Source organism: Pelobates fuscus, chromosome 3 (assembly GCF_036172605.1).
Source record: "Pelobates fuscus isolate aPelFus1 chromosome 3, aPelFus1.pri, whole genome shotgun sequence".
Lineage (NCBI taxonomy): Eukaryota > Metazoa > Chordata > Amphibia > Anura > Pelobatidae > Pelobates > Pelobates fuscus.
In genome coordinates, this window is record NC_086319.1 from 360,053,272 (window position 1) to 360,066,598 (window position 13,327).

Sequence of the window (13,327 nt, forward strand, 5' to 3'; positions counted from 1 at the left end):
TGGTGGAGGGTGATGGTGAGGGTGGTGGGGGTGATGGTGAGGCTGGTGGGGGTGATGGTGAGGGTGGTGGGGGGGTGATGGTGAGGCTGAGGGTGGTGGGGGGTGATGGTGAGGGTGGGGGGGTGAGGCTGAGGATGGTGGGGGGCTGAGGGTGGTGGGGGGTGATGGTGAGGCTGAGGGTGGTGGGGGGTGATGGTGAGGGTGGTGGGGGGTGATGGTGAGGCTGAGGGTGGTGGGGGGTGAGGCTGAGGGTGGTGGGGGGTGATGGTGAGGCTGAGGGTGGTGGGGGGTGATGGTGAGGCTGAGGGTGGTGGGGGTGAGGCTGAGGGTGGTGGGGGTGAGGCTGAGGGTGGTGGAGGGTGATGGTGAGGGTGGTGGGGGTGATGGTGAGGCTGGTGGGGGTGATGGTGAGGGTGGTGGGGGGGTGATAGTGAGGCTGAGGGTGGTGGGGGGTGATGGTGAGGGTGGGGGGGTGAGGCTGAGGATGGTGGGGGGTGAGGCTGAGGGTGGTGGGGGGTGCTGGTGAGGCTGAGGGTGGTGGGGGGTGATGGTGAGGGTGGTGGGGGGTGATGGTGAGGCTGAGGGTGGTGAGGCTGAGGGGGTGGGGGGTGATGGTGAGGCTGAGGGTGGTGGGGGGTGATGGTGAGGCTGAGGGTGGTGGGGGGTGATGGTGAGGCTGAGGGTGGTGGGGGGTGATGGTGAGGGTGGGGGGGGTGATGGTGAGGCTGAGGGTGGTGGGAGTGATGGTGAGGGTGGGGGGTGAGGCTAAGGGTGGTGGGGGGTGATGGTGAGGGTGGGGGGGTGAGGCTGAGGGTGGTGGGGGTGAGGCTGAGGGTGGTGGGGGGTGATGGTGAGGGTGGGGGGTGAGGCTGAGGGTGGTGGGGGGTGATGGTGAGGCTGAGGGTGGTGGGGGGTGATGGTGAGGGTGGGGGGGTGATGGTGAGGCTGAGGGTGGTGGGAGTGATGGTGAGGGTGGGGGGTGAGGCTAAGGGTGGTGGGGGGTGATGGTGAGGGTGGGGGGGTGAGGCTGAGGGTGGTGGGGTGAGGCTGAGGGTGGTGGGGGGTGATGGTGAGGGTGGGGGGGTGAGGCTGAGGGTGGTGGGGGGTGAGGCTGAGGGTGGTGGGGGTGGGGGGTGATGGTGAGGCTGAGGGTGGGGGGGTGAGGCTGAGGGTGGTGGGGGTGAGGCTGAGGGTGGTGGAGGGTGATGGTGAGGCTGAGGGTGGTGGGGGTGATGGTGAGGCTGGTGGGGGTGATGGTGAGGGTGGTGGGGGGGTGATGGTGAGGCTGAGGGGGGTGGGGGGTGATTGTGAGGCTGAGGGTGGTGGGGGGTGATGGTGAGGGTGGGGGGGTGAGGCTGAGGATGGTGGGGGGTGAGGCTGAGGGTGGTGGGGGGAGATGGTGAGGCTGAGGGTGGTGGGGGTGATGGTGAGGGTGGTGGGGGGGTGATGGTGAGGCTGAGGGTGGTGGGGGCTGATGGTGAGGGTGGTGGGGGTGATGGTAAGGGTGGTGGGGGGTGAGGCTGAGGGGGGTGGGGGGTGATGGTGAGGCGGGTGGGGGTGATGGTGAGGGGGGTGGGGGGTGAGGCTGAGGGGGGTGGGGGGTGATGGTGAGGGTGGTGGGGGGTGATGGGGAGGGAGAGCCTACCTTTCCCTGGTGGTCCAGTGGGCTCCCTGGTGGTCCGGTGGCCACTGCTCCCGGTCTGCAGCTCCGCAGAGCTGCAGACCGTGTAGTCTCGCGAGATTTCAGAGCGTTGCCGTGGTAACCCGCGGCAACGCTCTGATTGGCCAATTCTCGCGAGTCACATGGTCTGCAGCTCTGCACACTGCCGAGCTGCAGACCAGTGTCTGCGATGGTGGCCGGGCAGCCAGGAGGGGCCTCGCACCCAGCGGCATACCGGGCAAGCCGCCGGGTCCCCTCCTGGTGTCAGGTCCTCGGTCAGTGACCGAGGACCTGACACACTCTGCCAACAGGCGGTTTAGGCGGCCGCGAGGCCCCAGCCAGCGCGAGGCCTTAGGCGGCCGCCTAAACCGCCTAATTAGAGAGCCTCCTCTGCCCTATTATTTAGTTATAAAACAGGTTCTGCCTCTCTCATACACACAATACTGTGAACATTATATTTTTAAAACATATTTTGCAGCACGGTACAATAGGTAAATGAGACATGCAAGTAAGTGATGATAACATGCATGCATACAAAAAGAAATGTGAAAAGGTCCTGATTAATGAAATGTATAATCTAAAGGCCGTTCTACTTTCTACAGAGGCTTCCACAATCTGTCATTATCAATTGACCTTCTTTTAAAACATACTATTTACCACTCTATGCGGAGGTTTCTGCATGAACATGCGTTTTGGGCTCCGGATATGAAAATGTCCTGAAAGCCAGGGCCTCTCCCTCAGCCACTGAACAGTACCAGATGGAGAAGGACCATCCATCCTGTGCAGAAGGACCAACTGTTTCAGAGCGCGAATTGGGGACTGTTCAAAGAATGTCTCCAGCTGAAAATCACAGAGGAAAAAAATGCAAAATAAAATCCATCACCCTCCGCATCCCATATGAACGTTAAACACATTTTCTTATATTTGTAAATGTAATTTTACATAACCGTTACAGAATAGTAGATTCCACTTTACTTACATTTCCCAGATGTGGCTCGTCTTCCCCCAAACCAACTAAAAGAATGCAGTCTGCCTGGCGGATGCATCGGATAGTCCATGGTGTGAGAGTGGACTCAGTCTGGTATAGGACAATTCGATGGAGGTCTTCTTGTTGGGCCAGCCAACTGGACAACTGACATTCATGCGTGCTGCAGAATAGAAGTGGAGGCATTAAATGCAAATAACAAAACCAAATTTTGACTATTTTGAATCTTGTGTACTAATTCTAGGCTTCTCTTAACAAATACAAATGTAAATAAAATTCTGAAATGCACAGGTACTGCATGAGAAATAAAAAAACAATACTTTCCTTTCCAGGGCGTAGGCACCAAGTTGTACCCTGATGATTTCACTTGTTAGAACCAATGTCGGGCCTAAAAGATGCAGAATATTATCTCTCTGTTGTTTACCTCCATCATTTTAACGAATACCCATCAAGGAACTTACCAATGACGTCTAGAGCATGTTTGAGCTCCAATGTGAAAGCAGTGAGAGGGACAGTATTACTGCAGGGTAGCACACAAACTGTGCACAGATTACTGGCAAGACTACTGGGATCTAGAAATGAAAACAAAATAAGATGAAAGATATATAATTAGTTTCAAATAAGATAAGCTATAATTTTAAATTATACAATTTTCAGTTTAACCTGTGTGGTAGGTAGGGAGATATACTATACCTGAGACAGTACAAATACTGGCAAGTTAAAGGACCACTATAGTGCCAGGAAAACAAACTTGCTTTCCTAGCACTATAGGGTTATTAGGTCAACCCCAGCCTCATGGCCCTCCTCCCGCTGGGCTGAAGGGGTCAAAAACCCTTCAGCCACTTACCTTAATCCAGCGCTGGTGACCTCTCCTCCTGCCGAATGCGCGGCAAAATCCTTGGGTGCATTCAAACCGCCCATAGGAAAGCATTACTCAATGCTTTGCTATGGACGTCCAGCGTCTTCTAACTGTGATTTTCACAGTGAGAATCGCAGAAGAGGCCTCTAGTGGCTGTCAATGAAACTTAGCAGTTTCTCTGAAATTGAGATCATCACAACAATGATCTCACAGCAGGTGGAATGTCTGTTGCAACAAAACAGGGACAAACCTGGAAAAAAAAAAAGGCTAGTTTTATTATTTTTTTATGTTTCCAAAGGGGGTCTCTGTATTGAAACATTAAAAGGAACACTGAAACTTTATAAATATATTTATTTAATGTGTTACATTTTTTTTTAAAGGGTTCTAAATCTCCTTTGACCTTTAAACTCGCTGAACAAGTCTGAGATGGTTTACCTGTGACATCTCCTTCAGGTTGCTGAAGATGACCAATTATTTTCTGACTTAAAATATGAATCAGCCTTGTTACTACCTGAAGGAGAAAATAAGAGATCCTGGTAAGAGCATATTAATCAATTGCAAAATTAATAGTAAGACGACTAATTATCCTAGCAGAAGAAATGCAAAAGAAATACGGACGTTGAAGCTTCACTTCATGAAAAAAAAAATTGTCTTTCCCAACGGTCACCAGCATGTTTTCTTTAAAAAAGGCTGTGATAATGGTTCTATTGCAGTCCATCATGCTAGTTAACCGTTACCTGGGGGTATTTCCTCTTGATGTAGGACAGAGCTTCATCTGGTACTTTGGCCAGTTCAGAGTCTCGTACTGCATAGACAGATTTGGCCCTTGGCTTATGGGTCAAGGTCTCCACCTACAGAAAAAAAATACTTTGATTGATGGAAGTAAAACACATGTAGAGTAACAAAAAATAAGTAATACTGGGTGCCAGATTAAAAGGTGGGAAATATAATGTAAACGGTTATTTTAAAAAGATGGCTAACCCAGAATTTAACACTCTCACCATTCCAATCAGCTGTCCTCGGCCATACTCCCCAACCACAGACTTTCTACCATCTGGATATTCGATTACAGATCGAAGGCGACCATTCAGGGTAATGTAAGTACAATCAGAAGGGTCTCCCATTCTGAAAAACACAGTAAAACAGAAGTATTGAAGATAAGTATAGGACTTAAAATTAGCTCTAAAAATGGCAAACCACAAACCTATTTTTATTTTGTTAAACTCACTTGTAGAGTTCTTTACCTGCCTCTACACCAATCCAGTCAATAGCAAAATCCACCTGACGCACAAAGGGAGATACTCGACGGGCAACGGAGTGAGCAACTGAAAGGAGGACAGTAGGGTGAGAGCGCACAATCCTAAGATAGTAGAAAGATAAACAGATGAAAGGAGGCAGTTATAAGGATGATAGGGAATAAGGAAGAGGGACGTCAAGATAGAGACAAAACATATCTGTAATAAATAAAAAATACTTTCACTATAAGAATACATTGATATTTTAAGTATGTACAGGAGAGTAAATGTTATTATTGACCCTCCAACGACATTTATTTAATCTTCCTTAGAAGAATGAAAGGCTAAGTCAATCCTTTTTTGGGAACTGAATGCTGAAATCTGAACAGGTTCTAGAGCTGATACTTTAGCCACCGGATGTATTTCACTGGCACGTGCTGGATTGATAAGTGTAAAACTTTGTCACATTAGTTAGTTAATTAGTTTTAATTCCTAAAATTTAAATGGCAATGATACTCACTGGTAAAAGTGAGCACGGCTTAAGCAGAGAAATGAGCTGTCTTGAAAGGCTCTGATAGTGAAGATCAGGGGTTCTCCAGTTAGGACTGTTAGCTGCCCAATCATCTCACCTGAGCCCGTCACAAAAATGCAGGAGTCTTGGCGGCCACTGACACCCTGATAAATATGGAGACAGCCAGACAGCACAAAGTGCAGACCCACTCCCTGAAAGAACCCGAGAGACTGAATGTAAAATGGATGATTGAAACAAAACCAGTCGAATGATATAAAGTAGAGATTGGCGAAATGAAGGTCAGTGGTGCAGACACAAAAATAGTAGGCAGTATATGAAAACAGCAGAAATTCGGAGAATAACAGTAAAGGTAATGGTAGTAAAGGAGAAAGCAGCAATAAACAAAATAAGTGGAAAAGGGGAAAACCTGCTGTCCCTGGTGTGCAATAACCATATCAGCCTTCACAGAATGCAGAGATACTCTGTTATCCAATAACGACACATCCTAAGACAATGTAGAAAAGATGTATCAATTCAGGGCTTCATTCCCCCAAGGACAAATGCAAGCAACATTGAAAATGTATTATTAGCTATTATGTTTCTAAATGCAGTAATTAACAGAGTTACTTGTAGCAAAACAATTCAATTTGTATATTAATAATTGCACGAAAGTTTTGCATGACCTCCAAGTTTTATCGTACCTCTAGGTCCATCAGTTTTGCCAGCTGTTTTTTGCCGCTTTCAATCTTCTCCTGGATATTTTCTACTTTAGATTCCACAGAGTAGAAGTCCTACAAATCCCAGGAGAGTATTCCATTATTTCTCTACAACTTGTAAATCTGTAAAAGTTTGCAATTAAATCATTACATATGCATGGAATATTCTATTAAAGGATATCTTACCAGAGAAGAGGGTGATGAAGGGACCTCTCTGTTCTCAAGAGAAACAGGGGTGTGTGATTGCTCTAACTCACAATCCAGAGAGTGCCATAAACCAGAGAAAGAGGTAGATCCTATAATGTGACATATATAATCAGAGAGAGAGAACTTAAAAATGTCACATGTAAAAATGGATTATGCAGCTATGGCACCAAATAAACATGCCAGAATGTAATCTACTACAATTTAAGGGAATATAGATTATATAATAGTCTATTCAGCAACAAAGAGCAGAATCCCCAATGCTGGAAACAGCAAGAAGATAGAAAGAGGAAGAAGGGTTGCACCTGAAGAGAAACTACAAAGACAGAGATGTAAACGGAAAACCTCAAAATTATGGACGGGCACAAAGCAATCATCAAGACTGCATGGTAGAACAGAAAGAAAACATGCAGGAATGCAGGAAAGTGGAAGACTATAATAACATCACGTAAATACTTAAAGTAAAGAAACAGGAGAAAGAGAATATCTTTAATTCACCAGAAAAAAAAAAAGCAAGTATGGAATAAGGAAAAAAACTACCATTATGCAGGCTCAAAAGCCCTAAGTCTAGAATAAATGGAAACTAATAGCTGATCACTAAGTAAAATGTGGTGTATCTTTCGTAACAGGAAAATAAACACATAGTAGCACAAACAACAGCAAACATGCATGGAAACATCACAATCGTCCCTTTCGATGGTCATACTATCTCTAATCACATTTTTATTTTACACATTTACTTCTAGTTCCCAAAGACACAGATTTGCAGAGTCCGAGAGGCGGTGCTCTCTTGTGTATGTTTTTGGACGTAGCAGGAGTATATGTGATTTCTGAAAGAGAAACATAGATCGATGTTGTATTTATTTATGGTGAAAAGACATTTAAACTGCAGCATATGGACAAAGTGTGCTGGATCACAAGAAAAAATGGTCTCACCATCATGTGTTTTACTTCTTGAAAGTGGTGGTCGTCGAGCATTCACCGACTGGCCGAGTGAATCAGGAAGAGGCTCATCCTGAAGTTCCTGCAGAGAGTAACAGATACGATTCTACGGATGCTACCAGTAAATATATCATATCCCTTCCTTCAAATGTTCCCAATAACTATACAAATAGATTCATCATAAAAACACTTTCTACATTTCACAAATATTCACATTATCTGTAATATCTACTCCAAACTCAACAGTCTTCAACACATAACACAATCTGTGTCGTGATCTGTTTTACTTATACAAATATGCAAAATATGCCTTCTAAACTACCACTTCTGGAACTCATTACCTAATAAATACAAACTCTCACTATCTGCAAAAGTTTCTTTCTTATAAATGGACACTAACGTAATGAATGCATGTTTGTATTCTTAATGCTAGAATGGTGTATGGGCCATCTGAGTTGTCACCTATCCCCTCACCCAATAAATAATTAAATTAACCCACCTTTCTCACCGTGGATGCCATTCCTCCCCAGCTGAGATCATCAATACTGGGAGGCTAGTGAGCACGGGTAACAATCGCCACGCTGTGCCAATCATTATCTTCTCAATGACTCAATGCATCCATATAGAGAGCGTTTGGCATTTCCACAAAGAGCATGGAGATGCCAAATGTTGGAATTGCAAAGACTCCAGGAAAGCAACCAAGAAACCCCTCTAGTGGCTTTCAGAGTGACAGTACCTAAAGATGACATTAGACAGCAATCTAAGCACTTCTCAGAAAAAGCAGTGTTTATAGTACAGAGACTGCAGTGACAGTCTATTTGCTCCAGAACCAATACATTAAGTTGTAATGAGTCTGGTGCTTAGTGTCCCTTTAAGAAGGATATAACCCTAATAATGCACTGGCTTTAACTACATAATTCTCCCATCTTCACCAATAGGATGTCCTCTCAAGTCAAAGTATATCGCTTTGTGTCTCATTTAGAGAGCTTATGAACAGCAGGGCAAGCTCATTGTATCAAAGGAAATGTTTCCTCAGATACTGTGAGCTTGCCCTACCATTCATAAGTTCTCTAACTTCCCTCTCAGAATGTAAAAAGAATAAAACTAAGGGATCTTACATGTTGGAAGAGTTCTATGGTCAGACCCAGATAGTGGTGGAGGGCAAGAAATGTCACCCTTTGCAGGCGGAGTGCTATAATCTGCAGAAAGATGGGATTCAAACTGGCATTAACATTGTATGCAATAGACAGACAGCACACCTACAATTATTTGCCCTGACTTGCATTGTTTTTTGAATGATAAAACTCTTTAACGGAATCTGGCTGTAAGTTTTATTTGCTTCGCTTCAAAAAGTGTCACATTTTAAGTTAGAAAAAAAAGCCAATGATTTATATATATATATTTTTTTTTTTACACAAGGGGATTCAAAGAGCTTAGCACACTCACTTGGACTTATTGATGATGTTACGGTTACCCATATTCAATACTCTAATTTCACTCAACTCAGACTAATGATCATCCAAGAAGACCCTTGGCAATGAAACAGGCAAGTCTGAAGACAATTTATTTTATTATTTATCAAATATTTTACCAGGAAAGATACATTGAGATTTATCTCGTTTTCAAGTATGTCCTGCGTATAGCGCTCTTGCACATTATCGTTTGTATATGTAATAATGGTTGATGACAATTTTTGGCAATATTAATCAGTGAAAAAAGAGATGTAACTGTGGCGAAGCCTACAAATTCACAAGGAAAACTGGTGCAAGACTCTGTTATACACCATCTATAACAAACGCTAAGTCACCCCTGGCTCCCCTCTACCCCTCTCCTAGCTTCAATTATGCTGCACGCTCTAAGATCGATCCATAAAACTGTTCCAGGAGGCCGGTACAGCCACAAAACACTCAGCAGGACCAGGATCTAATTTCATGGAACTCTGACTTGGCCTGGTCCCATGCGGCTGCCTGGTGAAACTAACCATTGCTTAGTGAAATAAAGAGCTACAAGAGCGCTTTTTAGAGGGGAGTTGGAAGAGAGCGAGAGGCGTCCAATCATTACCTAAGAGCCAGGGGTAGTCCCCCTTTTCCAGGAAGAAAACTGACTATTTCGGAGACCGCCACATAGCAGTGAACAGCCTGGAACTCCGCGCCGGAACTCCGCGCCGATGATTCTGCGGGCTAGGTACATCAGATCCGGGCTCTTTTGGACATTTTGCTTGGGGAATGGTGATGTATGTGTCTATGTTATGTTTAAGTTATGTTTTTATATTGTTTTAGTATCTAGGTGCCCCGGACTCAGAGACTCCAGGAAGGTAACCTATTGTTCTTGTGTGTGCTCTTGTGACAGTAAACCATGTTATTCTCCCCTACACTAAGTGTTGTCTAGTGCTTGGGGAGATGGGCTGTAATCACTACAGCGACCTTTCTTCTAGCCTGAGGGATACTTTAGCAGAGATACTCGCCGGAGTATTGGAGCTCCGCTACAGTAACTTTATTCATACCAGTTACTAGTGAGAGTATCTTTTCTTTACGAAGATGAATTCTTTATTGAGTAATTACAGAATCAAAAGGATGCCACAGACATTAGCTTATAAAGAAAGAAAATTGTCCTTTCAGCCTTTACAAAAAAAATTTATCAAAAGAAAACAAAAAAATGGTCATAATAATAAATATATAATTGAGTATATATTTTATTAAATGCATGACAGAAGGACACACAGGTTCCTCTTCCTTACCTGCACGGTCCGTACCAGGCTCTGAGGGTAGCTGTTAAAGATAGCACTGAATGCCTCGACCGGTAAACGGAGTAAAGTACTTTTTTCTACAGCCTGGGCAGTCACAGTACGATACGGTCGCTGGTGGCCCTGGTAGGTGAGAAATACTTGACACATTCCATTTGTTGTAATCAAGTATAGTCTATATTACTAAACATATTATCATGGTATATTCTACATACAGTGGCTTACAGGTGTCTGGGGCACACAGCCACTGGATTGATAAATAACCACAAGTATTAGGAGTCCAATGGTACAGTAACTACAAGCTATACCTGGATCTAGCACATAACCGATTACATATTTAAAAACAGGAATGTGCTTCCTTATTAATATACTAAGAGCCTGGGACATTGATTAGGGATTTAGCCTGTTGAAGCATGCTAGATGTGTACCAATATACTATACAATGGATCTTCGGGTCATATGTGCATTTAAGTCACAAAGGCCTTGATTTAATATTGTTGGATAATCTTTTCAAATGATTTAACATTTTCTGGTAAACATTCAGTATTCTTTTTTTTTTTTTTTTTTTTCAAAAGATTAAATTAAAAACATAGCAATATATAAAAACAAAATATCAAAATATTGCAAAATTGTAATATGTTTCAGTTAACGAAATCATTTTAAAAGTGTATCCAAAAATATAAAAACTTTTGAAAAGCCTATCCAGCAATATTAAGTCATGACCTTGAAGGTTTAAATACAATAACTAATGCTCACCGTAAGCACATCTAAGATACTGAGGAGGCTGTGCACATTATCACCTGGTCCGACACTTTTCATGTTATGCCTTGTTCCATCCTGAGAAGAGATAGATTGCATTTGTCAACCGTCAGGCTGATGGGTATAATTGGATGCTTTAAAGTTAGCCAACATCGGAGATTAATTTCATGCCAAGTGCCAACTCAACTCGTATTGCATGTCAACCCAAGCTGATTTTATTTAGAACTGTGTGCCAACACCAGCTGATTTAATGTTATATAGCATGCAGACCCAACATGATTTCACATGATTCCATGCCACCCTAGTGTGATTTCTTATAACATAGTGAGCCAACCGGTGGCAGATAGTTATGGATGGAGAAATATTTTTGGTAGCTATCACCATCTGCCACAGGTGCCAAGCATTTCAGATTAGCATGCATTTGAAATCATGTCCATTGAAACATTGAATTTTTTTTAATGTTGAGAAAAGCAAAAAGTGAGGAACACTAAAAAGCAGAGTTTGATGTCTCACGGGATCAGTGATGGACAACTCCAGTCTTCCCTCCAGGACAATGTAAATACTGGAGTCAGGTTGTCCTGGGCAGAAAACCAAAGATCCAGGGTGGTAATGTTCATACACCACGTGTTGGCACAGCTCAAGGAAGAGAGGTCTCTCAAAGTGACCCAGCACTCTAAGAGAGAGAATGAAAGCAGAGATACAGAGAGGGGATGGGTGAGGGTAAGATTGTGATGGTTATATGATGCACAAACACGAGTATGGAAGAGTGATGGGAAAGGCGGGATATCTTAACCTTTTTCAACCAAGAAGAAGCACTAAATAAATACATTATTTCCTGCCAAAGAGACCTAATAAAAACTGAGCAACTATAATATTAACCATTTCCTATACTATTTCAGAGAATGTATGTACTGGCTTAAAGGGCATTATAACACCTTCATGTAAACTAAGTTGTTACAGTGCCATGGGGTCCCTGATGTTGTTTACAAATGGTTTAAACCCAATGTCTCCTTTTCATTACCGCATCATTCTGCCCCTCAAACATCCGCTTGCTAAAAAGTTTCAGACTAGGACTGAAGCGGGCAGAGGTGCTGCTGATTGGCTTAGAATGTTTACATGACACTCTCAGCCAATCTGTGGCTCCCCATTCATAGGAAAGGCATGAGAAAAATATGTAAGTTTTTCAAGCTGTTTTGTGAATGGGGAGTCACTGACATCATCAGCTGACTGTGCTTATCCAATCAGCTGCCCTTTTACCCACAGCAATCCCAGGCTTCTGTTTTGAAGCTGTTCAGCAAACAGATGTTGGGAAGTGCAATCGGGCACTGGTGTGGAGACTTTGGAGGTTAAACCATTTGTGCACGGTTTAACTGTAAAGAATCTCCTGGCACCACAACCACTTAATTTTGATTTCAGTAGCTATGGTGCCAGAGTGTTCCTTTAAGCAGAAGTACTTCAAGGGTTACATGTGCAGCATTTAAAAAAAAAAAAACCAAAAAACATCCTAGCAATATGAGTACAAGATAGGGATGAAGCAGAGGAAGTTTGTTAATTTAGTAATAATAGAAGTTAAAGAGTAAAAATCAATTCCTAGGATTTTTCAAATGTTTACTTATTTCCGGTAACATATATGTATTTGTCAGGTGTGAAAATGTAAATGAAATGAATGAATCAAAACTTCTTAAAGGAACACTCTAAGTACCAAAAATATAGATCATGCTCCTGTAGTCTAACTACTCAATTCTTTGCGGTTTAGGAGTTAAATAATTTTATGTAGCTCTAGCCACACCCCCCCTTGCTATGATTCACACAGCTTCCATGAAAAAGAAGGTTTAATTTTCCAGCAATACACAAAATGGGATCGGGGTAAAAGGAGAAGGGTGAGTGGTAAAGAGAGAAAACAAAGGGGTTAAGGGGTAAGAAGAGAAACAAGGTGTGAAGCAACCTTGTTTTTTTTTGTTTTTTTTTAATGCCTTGGGGTGCTAACAGACCAACCAATACCAACTGTCCATTACCAGCACTGTCCCTACACTTTGCATTTAAATTCTACTTCTAAAAGATTTAAAGCAAATCAAAGTGGAATCTCATTGTTAGAACCTGCAGATAAGAAAAAAATGAAAGCAACGAAGCAGAATTACGTAATCTGAAGTAGAAAGGTATGCTTGAGGGTGAATAACAGATGAACATGATCATGTAACAGAAATAGATGAGAGTGAAGTGGAAAGTATCATTAAAGGGACACTATAGTCACCCAGACCACTTCAGCTTAATGAAGTGGTCTGGGTGCCAGGTCACCCAGGTTTTAACCCTTCAGATGCAAACATAGCAGTTTCAGAGAAACTGCTATGTTTACATTGCAGGGTTAATCCAACCTCTAGTGTCGGTCTTCTCGAGAGCCGCTAGAGGCGCTTCAGCGACACTGGATGCGAAAATCGCATCCAGCGTGCAGAAGGTTCAGAGGAAAGCATTGAGAAATGGTTTCCTATGGACTGTTTGAATGCGCGCAAGGCTCTTGCCGCTCATGCTGCTTCACTCTGGAGCTGGCGTCGGCGGGGGAGGAGAGGTCACCAGTGCCGAGGCAGCCTGGCGCTGGATAAAGGTAAGTGGCTAACAGGGTTTTAACCCCTTCAGCGCCAAAGGAGAGGGGCCCTGAGGGTGGGGGGGTCCTAAGCATGATATAGTATTTTCCTGACATTATAGTGATCCTTTAATG

At 43.6% G+C, this 13,327-nt stretch overlaps 1 protein-coding gene across 1 annotated transcript in view; it reads right to left on the reverse strand.

Moving 5' to 3' along the window:
* The window catches only part of LOC134603366 (patatin-like phospholipase domain-containing protein 6), a 34,616-nt gene that overhangs the window by 12,934 nt on the left and 8,355 nt on the right, over positions 1 to 13,327 (reverse strand). Inside the window, exons 8-25 of the mRNA XM_063449257.1 lie at positions 11,128 to 11,287; positions 10,612 to 10,692; positions 9,850 to 9,978; positions 8,231 to 8,311; positions 7,107 to 7,194; positions 6,911 to 7,000; positions 6,153 to 6,262; positions 5,952 to 6,041; positions 5,678 to 5,755; positions 5,260 to 5,462; positions 4,733 to 4,864; positions 4,506 to 4,629; positions 4,242 to 4,355; positions 3,940 to 4,015; positions 3,107 to 3,217; positions 2,961 to 3,033; positions 2,640 to 2,808; positions 2,318 to 2,500 (exon numbers count right to left, since the gene is read on the reverse strand). Of these exons, the coding sequence (XP_063305327.1) occupies positions 2,318 to 2,500; positions 2,640 to 2,808; positions 2,961 to 3,033; positions 3,107 to 3,217; positions 3,940 to 4,015; positions 4,242 to 4,355; positions 4,506 to 4,629; positions 4,733 to 4,864; positions 5,260 to 5,462; positions 5,678 to 5,755; positions 5,952 to 6,041; positions 6,153 to 6,262; positions 6,911 to 7,000; positions 7,107 to 7,194; positions 8,231 to 8,311; positions 9,850 to 9,978; positions 10,612 to 10,692; positions 11,128 to 11,287 (2,092 nt within the window). The remainder of the gene's footprint in view (positions 1 to 2,317; positions 2,501 to 2,639; positions 2,809 to 2,960; positions 3,034 to 3,106; positions 3,218 to 3,939; positions 4,016 to 4,241; positions 4,356 to 4,505; positions 4,630 to 4,732; positions 4,865 to 5,259; positions 5,463 to 5,677; positions 5,756 to 5,951; positions 6,042 to 6,152; positions 6,263 to 6,910; positions 7,001 to 7,106; positions 7,195 to 8,230; positions 8,312 to 9,849; positions 9,979 to 10,611; positions 10,693 to 11,127; positions 11,288 to 13,327) is intronic.